Raw genomic sequence first — 25,478 nt, 5'->3', positions numbered from 1 at the left:
CCATCTGTCCGCAATAAAATCCATACTATCCCTTCTTTCTAACAGAGACCTTTTGATTGTTTTGGGTGACTTTAATCTACCTGATATTTCTTGGTCTCCTCCCACTGACTCACTTGTCGCTATACATTTATCCGCCCATGATTTTGTAGATGGCCTTTTAAAATTATCGTTACAGCAAGTAAGCTTTATACGAAATTCTTTAAATAGACAATTAGATTTTGTGTTTGTTCCAGACCCGTCCGAGGTCACGGTATGTAGAATTGACGCTTTTGTTGTACCTGAAGACCGATGTCATCCAACAATGGAATTGACAATTTGCCTCCCCTGCTCTGATACCCTCTCTTCTTTAGTGCCCCCAACTAAAATGAGATGTTTTCGTAAATATGACTATAATAAACTTAACGATATGATTTCTCATTATAATTAAACAGACTTGTACAATTGTACAGACATTGAAATTGCCACTGAACTATTCTATACAGCGTTAAATACTTTTTTTTAATTAATGCGTTCCTGATAGGTTTCCTTCAAACCTAAACAGTCCTCCTTGGTTTACCAATGCGCTTCAAAGACTTAAAAGCCTTAAATCAAATACCTATAAAAAGTATACAAAATCGGGAAGCCATAAGATTTTTCGAAATATGTAGTGGCTCGATCGGATTTTAATGTTCTAAACAGTCATTGCTATTCTATGTATCTAAATCGATGTAAATTTGAATTTTCAAATGATCCGAAACAGTTTTTCAACTTTGTTAATGCCAAGCGTAAGTCATCGGCATTGCCTTCATCGGTACGTCTAAACTCAACGGACTTATAGTTCGACAGCTTGGTCAAATTCTAACTACCCTAATCCCTTAAATAGGGCAAATTGTATTTTTACCCCTTTAATTACTGAAAACTCTCCCTTAATAGATTTAGAAACAACAACGCCGACTTATTCTCCCGGTCCAGATGGACTTCCTGGATGCGTGCTCAAGTTTTGTGCGTCAACCATTTGTAAACCGATTCTTAAACTTTTTAATTTGTCTATTTCATCATCAGTTTTTCCTACTATCTGGAAGGACTCTTTTATTATTCCACTTCATAATAAGGGTGCGAAGGCTGATGCCAAGAATTATAGAGGTATTCCCAAATTGTCGGCAATTCCTAATGCATTTGAACGTATTATCACTTCTCATTTGCAACATTTATGTTCCTCGCTTATATCACCGTGTCAGCATGGTTTTGTTAAGCGAAGATCGACCACCACCAACCTTCTTGAAATGTCATATATTGTAATAAATGGATTTCAGAAAAAAAAATGCAGACTGACGTTATATATACAGATTTTAGTAAGGCGTTTGACTCCGTCAACCACTCTCTTCTCTTATTCAAATTAGATCTGCTAAGGTTTCCTGGTAATCTATTAACTTGGATTTCAAGTTACTTGAATGGTAGGACTCAGAGGGTTATATCAAAGAATTCTATTTCAAAATTGATCTACGTGACATCTGGAGTCCCTCAGGGAAGTCATCTGGGCCCTTTGCTGTTTACTTTGTTTATCAACGATCTTCCCTCTATCATAACACATTCTCGTGTTCTAATGTATGCTGATCATGTTAAGCTTTGTTTATCATATAATGATATAGCGTCAGGATTTAACTTACAGTCAGATATTGATTGTTTTCATGAATGGTGTGAGTACAACCTTTTAAAGTTGAACTACCTTAAATGCAACGTTATGACTTTTTATAGGGGTACTCCTACGTTTATTAGTTACTTTCTTGAAAATACGCCACTCGACCGTATATATTCAGTTAACGATTTAGGTGTTCTTCTGGACCCTAAACTTAAATTTGACTGCCACATAGTGTCCACTGTTAACAAAGCCATGAGTGTTCTTGGCTTTATAAAGCGTTGGTCTAAAGAATTTGATGACTTATACGACCAAATTATTATTTACCTCCCTTGTCCGTCCTATTTTGGAATATTGTTCGTCGGTTTGGAGAACACAATATCAAGTGCACATTGACCGTATTGAGTCGGTACAAAAAAAATTTCTTCTATTTGCCCTTCGTAGTTTGAACTGGGATCAAAACGTAAGGCTACCTTCCTACCAGAGTAGATTACTGTTGCTTAATTTACCTACACTTGTAAATCGTAGAACAATGCTTGGTACTATTTTTAGGCAACATCTTATAAGAGGTGATATTGATTCTGCAGAACTTGTAAACCGTCTAACTTTCAATGTTCCCGTTAGACTAACACGAAATTATATCCCTCTAAATTTGCCACGATGTTCATCAAATTTTTGTCTGCACGAGCCCTTTCGCGTTCTATGTAATAATTATAACAACCTTTATCATCTAATTTGCATTTCAACTTCTATCCCGTTATAAAAACTAATATTTTAAGTCATTTTCTTTACTCTTAATTGTGCCTTTTATTTTCACTTGTGTCTTGTCTCTATTTAATTTATGTATTTTCCTCGCGAACTCGCATTTTTTGCCCAAATTGATAATAGGGCCCGCGCGTAACAAGCATGTGCTTGGTGTCGTTGGGCCACTTGTTTGTACTGCTCGTAGTGCATCAACGTCCATCAGAAAATAACACAAAAAAGAATTTAGTACTCTACAAATGTCAATAGGTTTCAGAAGTGGACTCCGCTGGACTCACTTTGTTGCTCTACTTAAAAATTAGTTTTTTATTTAAAAAACGTGTTTTAGACAACTCACTAAGTACAAAGACAGCACTATTGATTTCAACCGTTAACCACACAAACACTTAGTACACACCACCGTTCACCGAATTCATATCACAAAAATTTTTTGGAACGCTTATAAACTGCTTTTTTAAACACTTTAAAAATGCAATTTAAAAGTCGAATTTCAAAAGCACGTGGCTTGCACCTTAAACATCTGATTTAACAGCTGTTATCTTAACAGAATCGCACTCTATCGGAATTCCTGAAACGTAACATTGCAGATTGCCCCATAGTGCGTTGTTCCTGAGATAAAGTAGATACGCGTGGCATTCTCTTTATTTTCCTGTTTAAGGGGGTATATACCCTTTTTTGTCGAAAAAAATAGGAAAGTTTGGATTTTTTTATGTAAGTAACAATTTTTTTATTGAATGAATGACTATATTTTCTGAAAGTTTAGATTGTTGACAGTGCTTATTAAAAATTTGTGAAAAAATATTTAATAGTTTTAAGGGGTGGCTGTTTCCCTTAAACGCCTTTTTTTGGAAGAGCCTTGCGGTGATAATTCCCCAGAACGAACGGGTCAACTGAAACCGTAAAAATAAAAATATTTCTTTAGTTTAGAAAAACGTTTCGTTCAAGTATAGGATATTACTTGAACGAACGTTTTAACATTTTTTTTGTTGTGCACACGGGACCGTTTTTTGCAAAAAATGAAGCTTTTGGACGCTAGAATTCTTACAAAAGAATCTATTTCGGCGAAATAAAAATTTTTACATGAAAAATCAATCGTTCAAGTACTAATAAAATTCATTACGAACGCTTTAAAAAAAATTTGAAGAAAATCGGTTCAGTAGTTTTTCGCCAATCAAAGTCATGTTTCAAAAAACACCATTTCGAGATTCGCGTTTAAAGTTTCAAGTTTGAGCTTGGGCGGGGACGAGGCGCGTTGCCGTGAGCGCTGTAACTTTCTGCTCAAATCTCTATAAAAATTTGGGGAAATGTCCTCAAGAAGTTGTTTTTTAAGATAAAGCAAAAAAAAAATTTTCGATTTTTTGAAAATGAAAAAGATATATACCCCTTTAAAAAAATCGTGTAAATAATAATATAAAGGGAATATACGTGTTTGTTATTTAAAAGTTATCAGAGTATTTTGAAATTGTGTCTAATACTATGATAAATTTATGTACGCTTCAATCATAAGCCCCGTATTTGGTTTAAGGTTGATACACACATAATTTTAAAATTTTCTAATAAATTGCTTAAAAATGTAAAAAAAAACAAGTTAGGTAAATTCATTTAAGACAGAATACAGCAATTATTTTATTAAGTTGTGAAAAAGGTAATGTGTATTAAAACAGCAAAGAGAGACAGAAAATTCAGACAACTTTGACAAATAAACGAAAACTTACCAAATCATGTGTAGAAGATATCACTTTACGCACGATAATTTTTCGCTTTCTTAATAAAATACACAATAAAAGTAATACTGGCTTACACAAATACACGTTGTTATACGGCGACTGTACATTTACAGACTAAGCCGTGGATTAGGCAAACGTGTTGGTGTTTCACCTGTTGATGACACAAAGGTCAACCCCTTTTGCTCACGAAGAATCCCGTAGTGCAGAAAGGTAGAAATAAATATTTTGATTATGCAATTAAAGGATTGTGTACGTGTACATTTGTGAAATAGTTACCTGACATAGACTTTTGACCTGTTGACTGGGCTGCAATATGAAATCAAGCTATATACCTGTCATCGATTCCTAAATGTAACGATTTGTTAAGGTTGATTTCATATACGAGGGTTGCTATATATATTTCTGGCCTAATAATGCGAATATTTATGATTAAAAATGGTTTTATTGTTTTTCAAAGTATTCTCCAGCAAGACTTATACACTTTTGCATGCGCTCAAACCAATTGTCGAAGAACTTTGTCCACTCCGATTGAGACACCTCCAAAACATGGTTTTTGAACGCTTCAACAGCATCTTCTGGCGTCGAAAATCGTTGACCACGCATTTTACTCTTGATGTGCGGAAATAAAAAGAAGTCATTGGGTGCCAAGTCAGGGCTGTATGGCGGATGACCCATCAATTCGACATTTTGGCCGGTCAAAAAGGCGATGGTTTGAGCTGATGTGTGAGAGCTCGCATTGTCATGGTGCAGAATGATCTGTCTTCTCTTGTGCGTTTTTCGAATTTCTCCGAAGATTTCAGGCAAACAAATTGTGGTGTACCACTCAGAATTGACCGTCCTACGTTGCTCAAGCGTAACAGTCGCCACATGACCTGTTTTACCGAAGAAACAGGCCACCATTTGCTTCGAAGTGCTTCTCCCACGAACAACTTTCGTTGGATTTGGCTCGTCTTTGAAGACCCACACGGTCGATTGCTGTTTTGTTTCGGGCTCATAAGCATAGATACATGATTCGTCACCTGTGACGATCTTATAAACGTCTTTTGAAACACCGCGATTGTATTTTTTCAAATTTTTTTTGCCCCAATCCACACGAGTCTTTTTTTGAGCGATTGTCAAATTGTGCGGGATCCAACAAGAATAAATTTTTTTTACGACCAAGTGTTCATGCAATATCGAATGTATGCTGGTGGAAGAAATGCCCAAGGATGCCTCTATCTCACGGTATGTCACATGACGATCTTGCATTATCAGTTCATGCACGGCGTCAATGTTCTCTGGAACAACGACTGTTTTTGGACGACCTTCACGACCTTCGTCTTCGGAGCGAGCGTCGGCCACGATTGAATTCATTATAACAGTTTTTCACAGTGCTATAAGATGGTGCTCCATCGGCATACAAAGATTTAAGTTCATCGATGCACTCTTGTCGTGTTAATTCAGGTCGAAAGCCGTGAAAAATGATCTGCCAAATTGATTTTTTCAAGTCACTGTGAACAACACAAATTATGGCCTTACGTCAAAACGTTCTGAGCACGTTTCTGCTAAAACATGTCAAACTTCCCAATGAAAACGTCAGATGGCGCCAGAAAACACTTAGTATGGCCTAGGCCAGAAATATATATAGCAGCCCTCGTACCTGTACTAATGCAGGTTGTTTATTTTGAAGTAACTTTCTGCAGGGGCGTTACTTAATAATTAGTAACCTAATATCTACCTTTGCATAAACCCTTGTGAGCGTTTTGGTATGCAGGGATACATATGAAATCAACCTATCAAAGAAACTCTTAACCAGTCGTGGGGGTATACCTGTAATAAGGCACACTTATCGAACTTTAGTATAAAAAAATACCTTTTTAAAATAGACGTTAGGTGTTTTGAAAAATTAAAAAAAATAACTCAAACCGTGGGTTGCAATCTGCGAATTGTTCTGAGATTTCTAAAATGTACTAAATTTTTGAGTATATGGAAATAATTTAAGAAACAACAAAAGTTATAGTTACGAACGGTCGGACATGGCGATTTTTCGCTGTATGATATTGTTGTCCGATTTCAATAAAAACAAGAGAGAACGCTATAGTCGAGTGCCTCGACTATTAGATACCCGTTACTCAGCTAAACAACTTAAAATAAATATGCAATTGCAACTGTGTACAATGTAAATACATACATATGTATATGCTTACATACATACACACATACGCCATTGTTTGACTCAGACCTCCAATTTGGCTAACTTGATTTGATTTGCATAGTTCTTGGGATATAGTTCGGTATTGACAAATGAAAACCATCGCAATTTCCTTTAATAGAAATCCTTATCGAGAATTAACGTTGACTCTGTTGAGCACCTTGGCCAGCTGTTCCAAAGTCATCCGATAGATGGCGCCATGAAAGGCGGAAATGTATGCGCTAGCCAGGCTTAAGCGTTTAATGGGTTTTTGGGCGTTAGAGTGGGCGTGGCAAACTTTTATTAGGCCAATCGATAGGTATTGACGAAACAAATACATATCAATTAAAATTTTCATAATAGCATCAAAACTGTGGCCACAGCTTGTGGCTTGTGGGCGTCAGAGGGGGCGTGGCACCATTTTAAAATAAACTTGCGCTGCGTAGGAACTCCTAAAATCTACATGCTAAATGCCAATCTTCTAGCTTTTATAGTTTCCGATATCTCAGCGTTCATACGGACAGACAGAAGGACATGGCTAGATCGACTCGGCTAGTGATCCTGAACAAGAATATATATACTTTATAGGGTCGGAAACGCTTCCTTCTACCTGTTACATACTTTTGCACGAATACAATATACCCTTTTACTCTACGAGTAACGGGTATAATTAAAACGTATATCTAAAAAATTACTATATCTTGAAGTATATTTAAATAAATTTATAAAGTGCGATCCGGCTCGTTCCGACTTATATAGTAGTACTGTGGGCAAAAAGTAAGGTGAATTTTCAATTTAAAATTCGCGGGCTTAAGATGGCGGACTAGTTTTTTTTTCTTGAGTTGGCAGGACTGTTGATGACATCTGGCGGTAATTTCATGTCAATGTCTGTATCAGTACTATATTCACTCTTGTGTTTACCAAACGAGCAAAAGTGGATTTTTCGATTTTATAATTAAAACGTATATCTAAAAAATTACTATATCTTGAAGTATATTTAAATAAATTTATAAAGTGCGATCCGGCTCGTTCCGACTTATATAGTAGTACTGTGGGCAAAAAGTAAGGTGAATTTTCAATTTAAAATTCGCGGGCTTAAGATGGCGGACTAGTTTTTTTTTCTTGAGTTGGCAGGACTGTTGATGACATCTGGCGGTAATTTCATGTCAATGTCTGTATCAGTACTATATTCACTCTTGTGTTTACCAAACGAGCAAAAGTGCATTTTTCGATTTTTACAATTTCTGATTTCATTTAGCAGAGAAGTGCCATCAAATTTTGTTTGCTTTTGGTGATTCTACCATGTCCCTGAAAAATGTTTATAAGTGGTACAAAGACTTCAAAGAGGGTCGGGAACGTGTTGATGACTTGGAGCGCTCCGGACGACCATCGACGTCAACAGATGACCAACACGTCAATGAAGTGGAGGAATTAGTGCTCAAAAATCGTCGGTTGACTGTTAGAGACCTTACTGATATGATCGGAATATTAGAAGGATCTGTGAAAACCATTTTGAAAGACCATTTGGGCGTACGAAAAGTCAAATCTTGTTAGGTACCGAAAACGCTCAATTTCTGCACTCGTTATTCGTGACCAAATCGCCAAGAATTCGACGCATATCGTTCCGCAACCACCGTATTCTCCTGATTTGGCTCCGTGTGACTTCTGGCTATTCCCAAAACTCAAGAGACCACTCCGGGGAACGCGTTTCGAGTTGATTGAAAAGATAAAAGCGGAATCGACGAGGGCCCTCATGGCCATACTGGAAAGGGACTATTTGGCCTGTTTCGAGGATTTGAAAAAACGTTGGCATAATTTTTTTTATCGGGAGGGGATTACTTTGAAGGTGATAAATTTGATTCAGGAGAATAAATAAAGAAATTTCACCTTACAAACAAATTCTCCTTACTTTTTGCCCACAGTAGTACATAAATAAATTAGATAAATTGCATAGTTTCATGTCAATAGCTTTTATACTGCAAAATTGTCATATACAAATAGGAAAAAAAGGGATATTTTCGCAGCCTTTAACAATTTTTCCTACGGAAGCTATAAGATATAGACGTCCGATCGGCAAGCGCTTTTACCCAGATCAAGGTATGCGTAACTAAGACTTGAAAAAATTAATGTCAATGGCTTACACACTGCGCGTAATATTCTAAAAAACATCTCATTTTGACCGATTTCACCCTATTGTTCGTATGGGAGCTATTGGATATAGACGTCCGATCAGCACGCGCTTTTACCTTGCTAAAGGAATGCATAAAAAAATACGATTTGAAAAATTGTATGGCAATAGCCTTTACACTGCGCGAAATATTCTGAAAAACATCAAATTTGGACCGGTTTTACCCTATTGTTCCTATGGGAGCTATAGGATATAGACGTCCGATCGATACGCTTTTTTACCCTGATCAAGGTATACGTAAAAAAATACTATTTAGTATGATTCATGTCAATAGCTTTTACACTGCGCGAAATATCATCAATTCTTTCAAGATATATCCGATTATTCCTATGGGAGCTATAGGATATAGACGTCCGATCGGGGCGATTTTCAAACTTAATCTGAGTACACATGTTTTAGGACGACTGTGAAAGATCGCTATGTATGTTTCTGTCCCCACCCCTAACATTCAATCGTCGGTAGGGTATGCGGGCACTATCCGCTCGCAGAACAACAACCAAAGCGGATTTGGTTTGAAGTTTTCTCAACCACTAAGCGCAGGCACCGACTGCGATGTGCCCTGTTCCTATCTCAGTAGATTGATTTATATTAAGTGGAATACATACATATGCGGAAATATAATAAAATATACTTTAACATATAATATTTCTATTTTTATCATTAACCCAATAATAAATACGCCCGTATTGTTAGGGTATCAAGTCTAAAAAGTAGCAAAAGACAAAATATTCTTGCCGCATCGAATTGAAATAAACGCCACATGCACCCCTGTATGAGAATGGATGAACACGCATACATATAAAGACCAGTTCAAGCGCAGGCGCATCCTTCTTCAAAATGCGCGTCTCTGCGACTGAACGACCGAACTCGTGCAATGAGTGCGCGAGCATCAAAATGAGAATAAGAATGAGAGCGCAAAAAACCTGAAGTCACACGAAGTGTCCGGGGCCTGCCGCTAAGAGCCGTGGGGCCGCCCGCGAAAATATTTTTGTGTCCATTTTCGTTGTATGAAATGACCTGTCTATATGTGGTATGGTTAGTGATATTACCAACCCAAAGCACAAAAAAAATTAAAAACAACAAAGTTATACTTTTAAACATTTTTTTCCGATTGTTCCTATGAGCTATATGATAAGTAGCTCGATCCGCCTCGTTCAGACTTTTATACTACCTGCAATAGAAAGACAACTTTTGGGAGAGTTTCAAGCAGATAGCTTTAAAACTGAGGGACTAGTTTGCGTAGAAACGGACAGACGGACATGGCTAGATCGACTCTTCTGGTGATGCTGATCAAGAATATATATACTTTATACGGTCGGAAATGTCTCCTTTACTGCGTTGCAAACTTTTGACTGAAATTATAATACCCTCTGCAAGGGTATAAAAACTAAAATCGCCCTAAATCCAAGAAAAAATGTCTATATTTTAGTAAAAATGGCAGTTGTTTTTAGAAATTTGTTTCTTAAAATGAGGAATTCTTCCCAAAAATATAATTTACCTTAAAATATAGAAAACAAGAAAGGAAAGCTACTTTGGGCGGAGCCGAAGTTGATATACCCTTGCAGAATATTTTGTAAATTATATTCTCCAAAATTATTCATATGATGCATTCTTAATACTCAAAAAAATACCAAATTCCTAACTATGGGTTTTGTTTTTGGCCAATCAATCCAACCTACCAAATTTCATAAGGATCGGCCGACTATATCCTATAGCCGCCATATAACTGATTGATCGGAAATGCCATAACTTTGGTGTTTTTAAAGTTAGGAAGTTGGGATTTTCTATGGGTTTTATTTTTGGCCAATCAATTCGACCTACCTAATTTCATAAGGGTCGGGCTTATCCTACTATATCCTACATCTGCCATATGACTGAACGATTGGAAATGCCATAACTTTGGTGTTTGTAAAGTTAGGAAGTTGGGATTTTTTATGAGTATTTAGAATGCATTATACGAATAGTTTTGGAGAATATAATTTACAGAATATTCTGCAAGGGTATATCAACTTCGGCTCCGCCCGAAGCTTGCTTTTCTTTTATACCCTTGTTCCAAAAAGTGGTCTTTCTATTGCAGGTAGTATATAAGTCGGAACGAGCCAAATCGGGCGACTATATCATATAGCTCCCATAGGAACAATCGGAAAAAAAATTTTAAAGGTATAAATTAGTTGTTTTTAATTTTTTTGTTGTTCTTCGGAATTTTGTTATTTGGAAATCGAAATGTAGTCGTTTTGTAATAACTTTAAGGGTATGTAAACTTCGGCTTGGCGAAGTTTGCTTTTTTTTCTTGTTAGGGTTAATTTTTGTATGATTGTAGAAGCTTAAAAAAATCGATTTTTGCAAGGACCCTTTTCAAGTTTTATTGTTATATTTTAACAGTCTTCTCAAAAAAGTAATTTAGCGTCGCTTGTGAACAGTTGTGTTTACCTTTGTGCTCTGAGTTTTTGTATTTTTTCAGTGATTTTGTGCGAGTGTTTTGTGTTAATTTATTTACAAAGCTTAACTTAATACATATCTGTGTTAGAAATTTTAAATAGATCTCCCAGTAAACGGGTATGTGTTTAGAATTGGTTTTAACATTTCTATTAGATTTGTTTAATCTCGTAGCTTTGTTAGTGTAATTTACGCTCTCTATACTTGCTAGAACTCTTTTACTCCCTCTCAATCTCTCCCGCTCTATTTTATAACTGTAATTTACTCTCTATGAACTTCTGGTAGACTTGTTCGTTTATTTCTCTAACTCTCTCTCTCTCTCTCTTGCATGCTTTACTTTGCATTTGTTTATTGATTAAAGTTGTTGTGTTGCACAAGCCACGCTCAGTCGATATAAGATTTATTCTCTCGTGCTCTCTTTATTCGACTTAATTTCGTGATCTCGCGCTCTTACTTTTTTCGAGTTTTGTGGTTTTTGACAATTTGATTTGATCCCAGTGCCAAATTTACTTTGAGGTATTTTTCATATTCTTATTTTTTTATTTTGCTTAAAACTTACAATGGCTCTGGTCTGTTCTAAGAAAAATTGTACTCTTGCGTCTTCAACTAAAGACCCTTTTATTTTTTGCTAGCTCTGCGATTCGATGATGCACGTTAAATGTGCAGGATTTACTGGCAGAGTCAAAGATTTCATTGATGTGGCTTTATGAGGCAGACTCGAGACAGCTTATTGAATATCTCAGGAGCTTTTAAACAACTCAATGAGGGGTTCAATTCCGTCTTTGTTCCAAATAAACCGAGAACAAATAACAGGCCTTCCACTGTGCCAAAAAACTAAATAGTTTATTCTTGGCGTATCAAAATGTTAGGGGACTAAATATGAAGCTACACAAGCTTTATGCCGACTCCTCTGCATTCACCGAAGATATTTTGGCTTTTACGGAAACTTGGCTAAAACCAGAGATATCTGACTCTGAAGTTCTGTCAAATAACTTTAATACTTATAGGACCGATCGCTCCTCACGTAGGGTGGGCGGTGTACTGATTGCTGTTCTCACTCATATCCCAAACGAAATTGAATTTGTAAGTGTGAAAGTTTCTTTGCAATCTTTATCTATTTTTGTTACATGTTCCTATATTCCACCTGGCTCTGATCTAGTAATTTATGAGCACCATCTATCCGCAATAAAATCCGTACTATCCCTGATTTCTAACAGAGACCTTATGATTGTTTTGGGTGACTTTAATCTACCTGATATTTCTTGGTCTCCTCCCACTGACTCACTTGTCGCTATACCTTTATCCGCCCATGATTTTGTAGATGGTCTTTTAGAATTATCGTTACAGCAAGTAACAAAATATGTAGTGGCTCGATCGGATTTTAATGTTCTCAACAGTCATTGCTATTCTATGTATCTAAATCGATGTAAATTTGAATTTTCAAATGATCCGAAACAGTTTTTCAGCTTTGTTAATGCCAAGCGTAAGTCATCGGCATTGCCTTCATCGGTACGTCTAAACTCAATGGAGGCATCGACGGATTCTGACATTGCTGATTTATTTGCTGAGTTTTTCCAAACCACTTATAGTTCGACAGCTTGGTCAAATTCTAACTACCCTAATCCCTTGAATAGGGCAAATTGTATTTTTTCCCCTTTAATTACTGAAAACTCTCTCTTAATAGATTTAGAAACAACAACGCCGACTTATTCTCCCGGTCCAGATGGACTTCCTGGATGTGTGCTCAAGTTTTGTGCGTCAACCATTTGTAAACCGATTCTTAAACTTTTTAATTTGTCTATTTCATCATCAGTTTTTCCTACTATCTGGAAGGACTCTTTTATTATTCCACTTCATAAAAAGGGTGCGAAGGCTGATGCCAAGAATTATAGAGGTATTTCCAAATTGTCGGCAATTCCTAAAGCATTTGAACGTATTATCACTTCTCATTTGCAACATTTATGTTCCTCGCTTATATCACCGTGTCAGCATGGTTTTGTTAAGCGAAGATCGACCACCACCAACCTTCTTGAATTGTCATCAATTGTAATAAATGGATTTCAGAAAAAATGCAGACTGACGTTATATATACAGATTTTAGTAAGGCCTTTGACTCCGTCAACCACTCTCTTCTCTTATTCAAATTAGATCTGCTTGGGTTTCCTGGTAATCTATTAACTTGGATTTCAAGTTACTTGAATGGTAGGACTCAGAGGGTTATATTCAAGAATTCTGTTTCAAAATTGATCTACGTGACATCTGGAGTCCCTCAGGGAAGTCATCTGGGCCCTTTGCTGTTTACTTTGTTTATCAACGATCTTCCCTCTATCATAACACATTCTCGTGTTCTAATGTATGCTGATGATGTTAAGCTTTGTTTATCATATAATGATATAGCGTCGGGATTTAACTTACAGTCAGATATTGATTGTTTTCATGAATGGTGTGAGTACAACCTTTTAAAGTTGAACTACCTTAAATGCAACGTCATGATTTTTTATAGGGGTACTCCTACGTTTATTAGTTATTTTCTTGAAAATACGTCACTCGACCGTATATATTCAGTTAACGATTTAGGTGTTCTTCTTGACCCTAAACTTAAATTTGACTGCCACATAATGTCCACTGTTAATAAAGCCATGAGTGTTCTTGGCTTTATAAAGCGTTGGTCAAAAGAATTTGATGACCCTTATACGACCAAATTATTATTTACCTCCCTTGTCCGTCCTATTTTGGAATATTGTTCGTCGGTTTGGAGTCCACAATATCAAGTGCACATTGACCGTATTGAGTCGGTACAAAAAAAATTTCTTCTTTTTGCCCTTCGTAGTTTGAACTGGGATCAAAACGTAAGGCTACCTTCCTACCAGAGTAGATTACTGTTGCTTAATTTACCTACACTTGTAAATCGTAGAAAAATGCTTGGTACTATTTTTATGCATAATCTTATAAGAGGTGATATTGATTCTGCAGAACTTGTAAACCGCCTTACTTTCAATGTTCCTGTTATACTAACACGAAATTATATCCCTCTAAATTTGCCACGATGTTCATCAAATTTTTGTCTGCACGAGCCCTTTCGCGTTCTATGTAATACTTATAACAACCTTTATCATCTAATCTGCATTTCCACTTTTATCCCGTTACTAAAAACTAATATTTTAATTCATTTGCTTTTCTCTTAATTGTGCCTTTTATTTTCACTTGTGTCTTGTCTCTATTTAATTTATGTATTTTCCTCGCGAACTCGCATTGCCCAAATTGATAATAGGGCCCGCGCGTAACAAGCACGTGCTTGGTGTCGTTGGGCCACTTGTTTGTACTGCTCGTAGTGCATCAACGTCCATCAGATATAAAATATATGTCATATTATGCCTGGTACAAGCATTTCTCCGAGGCGTTTTGAGTGTGCAAGTGTCGTGCGGCGGGAAAATGCAGGTCGCAATTTTCATCTGAAACAAAAAAACCATAAAAAAAATATTTTTGAGTAAATAAAAACCCTGTTAATAAAGTAGTCGCCTTCGCACACTCTCTCGGTGGACATCGTTTTTTCTTGAGATAATAAACTTGAATTTTGTTCCGGATAGATTACCGTAATTGTCAACTTGTGGAGTTGGGATTACTTTTTATTTTGACCATAATATAATCATAATAATAATATTTGCACTTTATATTATACATTTATATTAAGTCTATTGCTGACGGCTAGTTCCAAGACTCATTAAACAGCATTTTGAATAAAAACTAATACTTTATTTTACAAACTAAAATGTTTAGATTTCAAAACCAAATTCATGTAACAAATGTACGGAAATGTACGCTTTCGCTGAACAATAGCTGTTATGCAGTGAAAAAACGATTTTATAACTATTATTATCTTTGTTGTTTATTTTTATAGGTGGCAACAGGAAGTGTCGGAAACAGTTTTTGAAACAGTCAATTCCGAGACCGATAGAATCGAACAAAAAAAAAAGGCAAAGCAAAAGCAACACTTCGATGCAGATGAAAAGGAATCTGATTGCATATTACATGGGTACATCAAAAAACTTGGAGGATCTTTTGCTTCTGTATGGCAAACTAAATATGCCAAACTATATCCAAATAGGTAGGTGTGTTTGACTCTGCAATCGACGGATTGTGTTTTTAAAATTGCATTTGGACTATATTATCATTTATATAATATGTAGCATTCGACCGAATTTGCTGTTAAATTTATTTGCTGGCCAAAAATAAAATTAAAACAAGAAAGGAAAGCTAACTTCGGGCGGAGCCGAAGTTGATATACCCTTGCAGAATACTCTGTAAATTATATTCTCCAAAATTATTCATATGATGCATTCTTGATACTCATAAAAAATCCCAACTTCCTAACTTTAAAAACACCAAAGTTATGGCATTTCCGATCAATCAGTTATATGGCGGCTATAGGATATAGTCAGCCGATCCTTATGAAATTTGGTAGGTCGGATTGATTGGCCAAATATAAAACTCATAGAAAATCCCAACTTCCTATCTTTACAAACACCAAAGTTATGGCATTTCCGATCAATCAGTTATATGGCAGCTATAAGATATAGTCGGCCGATCCTTATGAAATTTGGTAGGTCGGATTGATTGGCCAAATATAAAACCCATAGAAAATTCCAACTTCCTAACTTTACAAACACCAAAGTTATGGCATTTCCGATCAATCAGTTATATGGCAGCTATAGGATATAGTCGGCCGATCCTTATAAAATTTGGTACGTCAAATTGATTGGCCAAATACAAAACACATAGAAAATCCCAACTTCCTAACTTTACAAATACCAAAGTTGTGGCATTTCCGATCGTTCAGTTATATGGCAGCTATACTATATAGTCGGCCGATCCTTATAAAATTTGGTACGTAAAATTGATTGGCCAAATGTAAAACCCATAGAAAATCCCAACTTCCTAACTTTAAAAACACCAAAGTTATGGCATTTCCGATCGTTCAGTTATATGGCAGCTATAGGATATAGTCGGCCGATCCCGGCCGTTCCGACTTATATACTGCGTGCAAAGGAAAGAAGGGTGTGTGCAAAGTTTCAATTCGATAGCTTTAAAACTGAGAGACTAGTTTGCGTAGAAACAGACAGACGGACAGACGGACAGACAGACGGACAGACAGACGGACAGACGGACAGACGGACATGGCTATATCAACTCAGGAGGTGATCCTGATCAAGAATATATATACTTTATATGGTCGGAGATGTCTGCTTCACTGCGTTGCACACTTTTGACCAAAATTATAATACCCTCTGCAAGGGTATAACAAGAAAGGAAGTAAACTTCGGCAACTGACTTCGAAGTTTATATATCCTTGCAGTTATTACAAAACATTTTGATTTCTATGACTATATTACTAAAAACAATATGTCCATTTTGCGCTGCATTTTGTCATCGTTTCTATGGCAGCAATATGATATTGTTGTCCGATTTTGACAAAACTGTAAAAAAATGTTCTCCGCTTGTTCGTATGGGAACTATATGATATAGTCGCCCGATCCGGCTCGTTCCGACTTATATACTACCTGCAATAGAAAGACAACTTTTGGAAATGTTTTAAAGCAGATAGCTTTAAAACTGAGGGACTAGTTTGCGTAGAAACGGACAGACGGACGAACAGACGGACGGACAGACAGACGGACATGGCCAGATCGACTCTCCTGGTGATGCTGATATATATATATACTTTATAGGGTCGGAAATGTCTCCTTCACTGCGTTGCAAAATTTTGACTGAAATTATAATACCTTCTGCAAGGGTATAAAAAAATAAGTACTCTAGCACTATGGTGTAAAAATTAAAGTATATATTTGCCAGTAAATTTCGTTACGTATTATTATAGCCTTGCAGAAGGCATTATAATTTTGGTCAAAAGTGTGCAACGCAGTGAAGGGGAGGAGTCATCTCCGACCCTATAAAGTATATATATTCCTGATCGCGTCCTGAGTTGATATAAGCATGTCTGTCTGTCGTCTGTCCGTCTGTCTGTTTCTACGCGAACTTGTCTCTCAGTTTTAAGGATATCTAATTGAAACTTTGCACACACCCTTCGTTCTTTTGCACGCAGAATAAAAGTCAGAACGGCCGTGATATGCCGACTATATCCTGTAGCCGCCATATAACTGATTGATCGGAAATGCCACTTTGGTGTTTGTAAAGTTAGAAAGATAGGATTTTCTATGGGTTTTATTTTTGGCAAATCAATCCGACCTACTAAATTTCATAAGGATCGGCCGACTATATTCTATATCTGCAATATAACTGAACGATCGGAAATGCCATAACTTTGGTGTTTGTAAAGTTAGGAAGTTGGGATTAATGAGTATTAAGAATGCATCAAATGAATTATTTTGGAGAATATAATTTACAGAATATTCTGCAAGGGTATATCAACTTCGGATCCGCCCGGAGTTAGCTTTCTTTTCTTGTTAAATCTGTCAATGAAAATGTTTCACAACCTCAAACAAAATAGTTTTCCTAATTTGAGTTAAATTTTCTAAAAAGGCTTACGGGGTGGGTATTTTCATGGCCAGATTTGAATCAATCAGAAGTATACCAATCTAAACAATGAAATTATAATTTTTGTTAATAGATAACTTTGAATGAAAAATTAGCTTGCGTATAAAAGGAAGGTAGACGGCTGTATAGACTCGCCTGGTGGTGCTGATCACGAAAATTATGTTTTATAGGGTTATAGGGTCGGAAATGTCTCTTTTACTGCCTTGAAATCTTTTGACTGAAACTATAAGGCATAACATCCATAATCTTGATTAGCAACGCTATAGGTGAGATGATTACTTACCTTGGCCCACTTCTTTTTACTTTATTTATAAACGATCTCCCTCTAGTCTTGACAAGGTCGCGTGTCCTTAGGTACGCAAATGACGTTAAGTTATGCCTGCAATATAACGAAATTTCCAGCAGTTCAGACTTACAATCGGACCCAAATGCTTTTCAAACATGGTGTTGTGAAAATCTTTTGGATTTAAATAGCGCTAAGTGTAAAGTAATGACATTTTTTAGGGTGAACCCACAATATTCCACTTATACGCTTGTGCAGTGTTTAGAATTACGCATGTTGATGACCTTGGCGTCCTTTTTGACCCAAAACTTAAGTTTTGTGACCATATTACTTCTATGGTGAATAAAGCCAGGGGAGTACTTGGATTTATTAAAAGGTGGTCAAAGGAATTCGATGATCAATATGTTACAAAGACTCTGTTCGTTTCTCTAGTCCATCCAATCCTGGATTACAGTTCAGCAGTTTGGAGTCCTCAGTATGGTGTACATATAGACCGGAAAGAGTTTGTGCAAAATAACTTTTTATTATTTGCTTTACGGGGCCTTAACTGGAATGCAAGCCTTATTCTACCATCCTACTCTAGAAGACTTTTCCTAATTAATCTACCATCCTTATTAAACCGTAGAACGATGCTTGGTAAAACTTTTATTTATAAACTTATTCACGAGGATGTGGAGAGTCCCGAGTTACTGGGTCAAATAAACTTCTCCGTGTCTAATAGAATTACCAGGAACTATGTTCCTCTTACTTTAAATATTTGTAGATCTAACTATGATATGCATGAACCGTTTAGCGTACTGTGTAATGACTATAATAGACTATACCATGTTATTTCCACTACCGACACAAAATTAGTATTAGTATCAGTCTCGTACGTATTTCTAACTTAGTCTGGCCACTTCTATATTGTCACTTTTTCACTTCTCGTGATCTCGATTTTACGCCCATTGGGCTCCGCACGTAACAAGCACTGCTTGGTGTCGTAAGGACCACTTGTTTGCGCTGATCATAGTGCATCAACGTCCGAATTAAAATATAGCCAAGTCCGATTATCTTTCCGTTTTAAAGCAAACTAGTCTCGATTTTGAAGTTATTTGAAACTTTCCATAGAAATTGGAAAAACGGAAAGACAAAAATTATAACTTTCAAGTATGGTTTTCATAAACAATTTCTGCCTATTTTTCACCACCTGGCAACGCAGTGAACAACTTGTATCGCTATATTCATATGAAAAGCTTCGAAACAAAAATAATACTTGTTTTTCAAAGTGGTCAAGGCTTAAGAGCAGTATTATCACAACATCATAAACCAATATGCTGTGTCAGCAGAACTCTTAATGAACACGAAAACAATTATTCGGCAATAGAAAAATAACTTTTAGCTATTGTTTGGGCCACCAAATAATTCAGGTCCTATCAAATATGAAATAACAGCGCTGGAAAATCAAACTAAATGAGTTTGATTATGAAATAAAATATTTGCTCGGTAAAGAAAACCATGTGGCAGACGCCTTATCTAGAATAAGAATAGAGGAAGCTTATTTTGGATTTAATTGTAATTAATTTTTATCTTGTATTCAAAATTTGTCACTTTAATAGAAGTCAACAGTCGAGATTGGTTAGAAGCAAAAGAGCATTAACAAAAGTTTTCAATGAAATAGGTAAACCAAATCAAATTAAAGCCGACAAAGATTCAGCTTTCATGTGTGCAGCATTGCAACTTTGGTTAAAATCTGAAAATGTTGTTATTGATATAACAACAAGCAAAAATGGAATTTCTGATGTTGAGAGATTTCATGAAACAGTAAATGAAAAATTAAGAATTATAAACAGTGAAACAGACATAGAAAATAAGCTAACAAAATTTAAAATTATTCTTTATGTCTATAATCATAAAACAAAGCATAATACCACAGGCAGAACTCGTGCAGATCTTTTCATTTTCACTGGAACTCCAAAATGTAATACACAGTCTAATAAAATCAATAAAATAGAGAAACTTAATAAATCACGAAATAAATTCGAATTTGATACTAGATATTGTCAAGCTCCACTAGTAAAATCAAAAACCACTAATCCGTTTAAAAGACAGAAAAAATCACTAAATTAGATGATAATTATTACGAAGAAGTTAACAGAGGAAAAAAAATACATTATAAGTCTAAATATAAGAAAACAAAGAAAATTAACGAAAATAAATACGATAATTCCAGATGCACGCCAAATGAAAACAAAACCTAACTTGTTGATCAACACTATCAACATCCTATTCATTTTAATACTTTCTACAAAACTTACCAATGGCCAACATACGGAAATCAATCCCATTCAATCAAAAAACGGTTATTTAATATTCTAAACAGGAACCTTGGACTTACCAAATATTAAATAATATCATTGTTTAACCGTCAACTTAACAAATTTAATTAAACAATCAGAAGAATTTTCAGGTTTAAAACAAATTTTATACTTAACAGAAAAATTGAACAGAGAAATGAATGGAATCAGAATTGCAAAACGTAGCAAAATAGGCACAACAAACAAATATATATTTAGAACCATAGATGAACAAGATAAAGAAGAATTAATAAATAAAATTGAAAATTTGGAAAAAAACCCAATTCAAGTTAATGATCTTAATAAAGTAATAGATGCGGTAAACAAAGGTATTGAAACAATAAATCATTTAAGCTTGGTCAATGATGTAGACGAAAGGCTAGCATTACTTATTTTTAATCAACAAAAATTCACTGAATAAATAGTGGATATATAGTGGATATAGAACTAGGCATGCAACTTACTAGACTAAGCATTTTTAACCCTAAATTACCTAAGCATGATACTTTAACACACGTTAATTCAGAAAAACTATTAATAATAAAAAGCTCTACTTGGTTACAAACCAATACTAATCAAATATTGATAATTTCTCATATCCCAAAAGACATTACAAAAACTTTAATATTCAAAAATTTGCCTTACCCAAATCAACTTAATGACATTTTAACAGAACCTTTAGAAGACCAATACTATTTTCAAAATAATCAAACATTTTCATTTAACACACATAAATGCATTATAGGAATATTAAACCAACCCAATGCTGAATGTAGATACACAAAAATGTAAAAAAAATGTAAAAATACGAAACAAATTATATAGAGCCAAATATTATAATAACTTGGAATTTACCGAAAACAATTTTAAAACAATCATGAATAAATCAAGCAATAGTTGTCGAAGGAAGTAATATCATAAAAGTATTTAATTGTTCTGTACACCCAAACTATTTATGTAAACAATAATATAACAATGTTAGAACCAATATCAATAATTGAATCAAAAGATATTATAAGAATACAAACGAGAAAAAATACCACATTTCAAATTATAATACTAACTATTTTAAGTGTACTAATTATAATTTTATTTCTTTACTTCATTTAAAAATTTAAGAGCATTCCGAAAACCATTGTAATTAAATAAAAAAATCAAAAGAAAAACAATACTAAAAACCCAGAAAATCTAACAGAATTAAACAATATTGCACCAAATGAAAATACCCTACAATTAAACGAAAACATTACGCAAACTAATATACCCACTCACATATACCCTAATATATCCGCCTGAGGACAGGCTCTTTTCTAATGGATGGAGAAGTAACATATCTACACCCAGATTTCTACCACATAAATATAATTACACTAGGCATTTGTCATAGTAAACAAAGAACCCTAAATCATAGGCTCCCTAGAGTCGCCAATTAATATAAAGATCCTCTTGCGTTATAAACAAATGAAAGAACCCCAAATTATCGGCTTCCACGATTGACCAATTAATGTAAACATCCTCTTGCGTTATAAACAAATGTCCGCAAATTCTGAAAAACTTGTATCCCCAATCCAGTAAATTTGCAGACGCAGCTCAAACTTAGATCGCTCTCATGCTCAGTGCTCTCAATTTGGACACTCTCAATTTATCAATCACGTTCTTCCTCCCAATCGAAGGTTTGATAAGCGTCAGCGTAGTTTATAAGTTCGAGTTTTAAGTTGAATCTTGAAAGGAGCAGACCTATCTCTCCCAGTTCGTGTTTACACTATTTTGATCAATAAAGAAATTTATATTTTTTTCGAAGTGTTAAATACCAAATTTGTTATTGGCGCAGCCGTTAGGATATAACAATATACGGTTCTTTAAACCAGCTATCGCAGTGTCGGTTTGTGTCGAACGGAAACCTCAATTTTTGCAACACGCTATCGAAGCTCAGGTTGCGAGGTTTTTAAACCACAAAAAATATATAACCGGTGTGACTGTCAACAACACGGTTGAACTCAGCCCGTACATCAGGAGGATAGATTTCATCCTGGAGCTGTACCCCACTAAATTAAATAAAGTAGCATTAGACAGTTAAAGATGTAAATATGAAAAAATTGCCAGACAGACTTTTTATGACATTGGCTAGGTATGATATTACTAATGCTAGTAAACTAAAATTTGTAGCACAACAAGAAGGCTGTTATGAAACATTTTATTCAGATCGAACAAAGATTACACAAAGTCAAAACCAAAATAAAAGAAATTATCAATCCCAACAAATTACTAATAATAATAATAAACAACAAAACTACAATTCCCAAAACCAATACAGACAGCAGAATAATAATTCCCCAAATTAATATAAGCAGTAGGCTAGTACATCTCAAGGCCAATATAAGCCAAAATATAATAAAAATAACAGCGAAGCTTTTTATGAAAACCACTTATTATATTAAGCAACGAAACAAGAATTTCAAAAAAAAATTAAATTATAATCAGGTTAGGAATCCTATAAATTATCAATCAAACCAAAATTGGGCTAATGCGCCCGATCGACCAATAAAAAGTAATCGCGAAAATACGAGTGGCCATATGAAAATGGATACAGAAAATTTTTATCAACAAGCATCCGACACCGAACAGGAAATATAAACCCTTACATACGAATCATCATGAATAACCAAGAGTTCCGATGTGTTGTAGACACAGGCTCTTCTATTAATTTTTCCGATAGATATGATATGATCATAGAAAGAGAATATCTCAAAGCATGTAATGAAATTATTAATTATAAATCAAAAACAGTTAATATAAACGGTTATAAATGACGACGATTTCGAATATAAACAAGGATAAGCATTTTCAAAAGAATCACCATTTAATTTTGCAATAAATAACGACCAATAAATTTAGATTAGAACACCTTAATGACGAGGAAAAATATAGTGTGAGGCGTCTTAAACTACCCACAAATCCCGATGCAGGAGATCGGCCTACCAACAGCGGAGAAGGCGAGAAAGCCGGAGAAATGAAGGGCATCCAGGTCAAACGGGAAACATTCGGACCTTGGACCCTCATATGGCAAGGTCAACGAGGTCATACGGTGAATTGGCGGACTTCGTACCCGCTTAAAGAGGACACACCGTGAATTAACGGTACCTCGATGGACCTTGGACCCGCACCCGGCAAGGGCAACGAGGTCATAAGGTAAATTATCGGACTTCGGACCCGGATGAAGAGGACACGCCGATAATGAACGGTACTTCAGTGGACCTTGGACCGAGACCGGCGAGGGAAATAACGGCACCTACAGCGCCTATAAAAGGACGGCGCAAGCGCAGCTCGGGACAGTACGAGTGCGAGAATCAGAGCGAGTGCGTGACGCGGAATAAGTACAAATCGAAACCGAAGTGCCCAAGGATCAAGATCGAAAAGTCGAGACGCCGAACGACGACAAGTCTACAAGGCTGACGCTACAACGCTGAGATCCAACGGTGGTAGGTCGTGGTAAAATCAAACTTAGGGAGTCCTTGCGCGGTGTCAGGCGATAAAGGTGGCTGGCGATAAGGGAGAACTTTGTTCTACCTGCTAGACGATACACCTTGCCGACAAAGTCCAGGCTGAACTCCGAAAGCCAGGCGATAAAGGTGGCTAGGCGATAAGGGAGAACTTTGTTCTACCTGCTAGGCGATACACCTTGCCGGCCCCGGTAGGGAAGCTCGCATAACATCCATGGTTTTTAGTGGAGCCGTCCCGATTTCAGTCACCCGGAACAGCAAGCCGAAGCAACGCAGTAGCAGGCCAGGAGCGACGCAGCGGCGAGCCAGGAGACAGCGACAACGGGTAGCAGAACAATAGCAACAAGGCTATATTTAGAGAATCAATAAACCAGCACCAACCTAATCCTTTCTGGCGTTATCCTTTGGTCACGGGAAGTCACTCAATATAAATTTGGTGGAAGGAACTCACAACCTCTCTGAGCTAGCCGCACGTTTACGTAGCGAGCAGAAAATAAAGAATCAGGTCGTTACAGTTCTTAGTATTGTTTTTCTTTTGATTTTTCTATTTAATTACAATGTTTCTCGGAATGCTCTTAAATTTATTAATTAAGTAAAGAAATAAAATTATAATTAGTACAATTAAAATAGTTAGTATTATGATTTGAAATGTGGTATTTTTTCTTATTTGTATTCTTATTATATCTTTTGATTCAATTATTAATATTGGTTCTAACATTGTTATATTATTGTTTACATAAATAGTTTGGGTGTACACAACAATTAAATGCTTTTATTATCATTACTTTCTTCGTCAACTATACATGACTGTTATACCCGTTACTCGTAGAGTAAAGGGTATATTGTATTCGTGTAAAAGTATGTAACAGGTAGAAGGAAGCGTTTCCGACCCTATAATGTATATATATTCTAGTTCAGGATCACTAACCGAGTCGATCTAGCCATGTCCGTCTGTCCGTCTGTCTGTCCGTCCGTATGAACGCTGAGATCTCGGAAACTATAAAAGCTAGAAGATTGGCATTTTGCATGTAGATTTTAGGAGTTCCTACGCAGCGCAAGTTTGTTTCAAAATGGTGCCACGCCCCCTCTGACGCCCACAAGCCACAAGATATGGCCACAATTTTGATGATATTATGAAAATTTTAATTAATATGTATTTGTTTCGTTAATAAATATCGAGTGGCCTAATAAAAGTTTGCCACGCCCACTCTAACGCCCAAAAACCCATTAAACGCTTAAGCCTGGCTAGCGCCTACATTTCCGCCTTTCATGGCGCCATCTAACGGATGACTTTGGAACAGCTGGCCAAGGTGCTCAACAGAGTCAACGTTAATTCTCGATAAGGATTTCTATTAAAGGAAATTGCGATGGTTTTCATTATGCAAATCAAATCTAGTTAGCCAAATTGGAGGTCTAAGTCAAACAATGGCGTATGTGTGTATGTATGAAGGCATATATGTACATATGTATGTATTTACATTGTACACAGTTGCGATTGCCCGGCAAAGATAACTCCTTTCAAAGAAAGCTATTCGCTATACCCGTTACTCGTGTTGTGCAAACATTTAGACTTTAATATACATAATACTATTTAAGAATGTATGTGTTTAGCCAATATAAGTATGTACATATGTTTAATATTTCTAGTCAATTTATTGCACTCAAAAACATAAACATAAACACAGCTGCTGGTACAGGACAAAAGCTTTCTGCGCTAAAGCAGCGCTGGTGCTGCTGCCTGTGCTGTTAAGCTGCCAGCACTAAGAGATCGCCGAATTCAAATTGATAATTTGAACTTTTTGTCCTTTTTTCCTGTGGTCACTATAATTCACATTATGTTAAAAAAAAACAAAAAAAACACAAGAAGGCATATTTATATTAAGTTCTTTAGCTGAGTAACGGGTATCTA

The 25,478-nt window shown here is 35.9% G+C and overlaps 1 protein-coding gene across 1 annotated transcript in view; it reads left to right on the top strand.

Moving 5' to 3' along the window:
* The window catches only part of LOC108039093 (G protein-coupled receptor kinase 1), a 269,899-nt gene that overhangs the window by 228,277 nt on the left and 16,144 nt on the right, over window positions 1–25,478 (top strand). Inside the window, exon 13 of the mRNA XM_044459230.1 lies at window positions 14,797–15,003. Coding sequence (XP_044315165.1) covers window positions 14,797–15,003 — 207 coding nt within the window. The remainder of the gene's footprint in view (window positions 1–14,796; window positions 15,004–25,478) is intronic.

This window comes from Drosophila rhopaloa, unplaced genomic scaffold, assembly GCF_018152115.1.
Source record: "Drosophila rhopaloa isolate 14029-0021.01 unplaced genomic scaffold, ASM1815211v1 contig_180, whole genome shotgun sequence".
Lineage (NCBI taxonomy): Eukaryota > Metazoa > Arthropoda > Insecta > Diptera > Drosophilidae > Drosophila > Drosophila rhopaloa.
The sequence above is the reverse complement of the archived record's forward strand: the minus strand, read 5'-3'. Positions and strand labels throughout refer to the sequence as shown.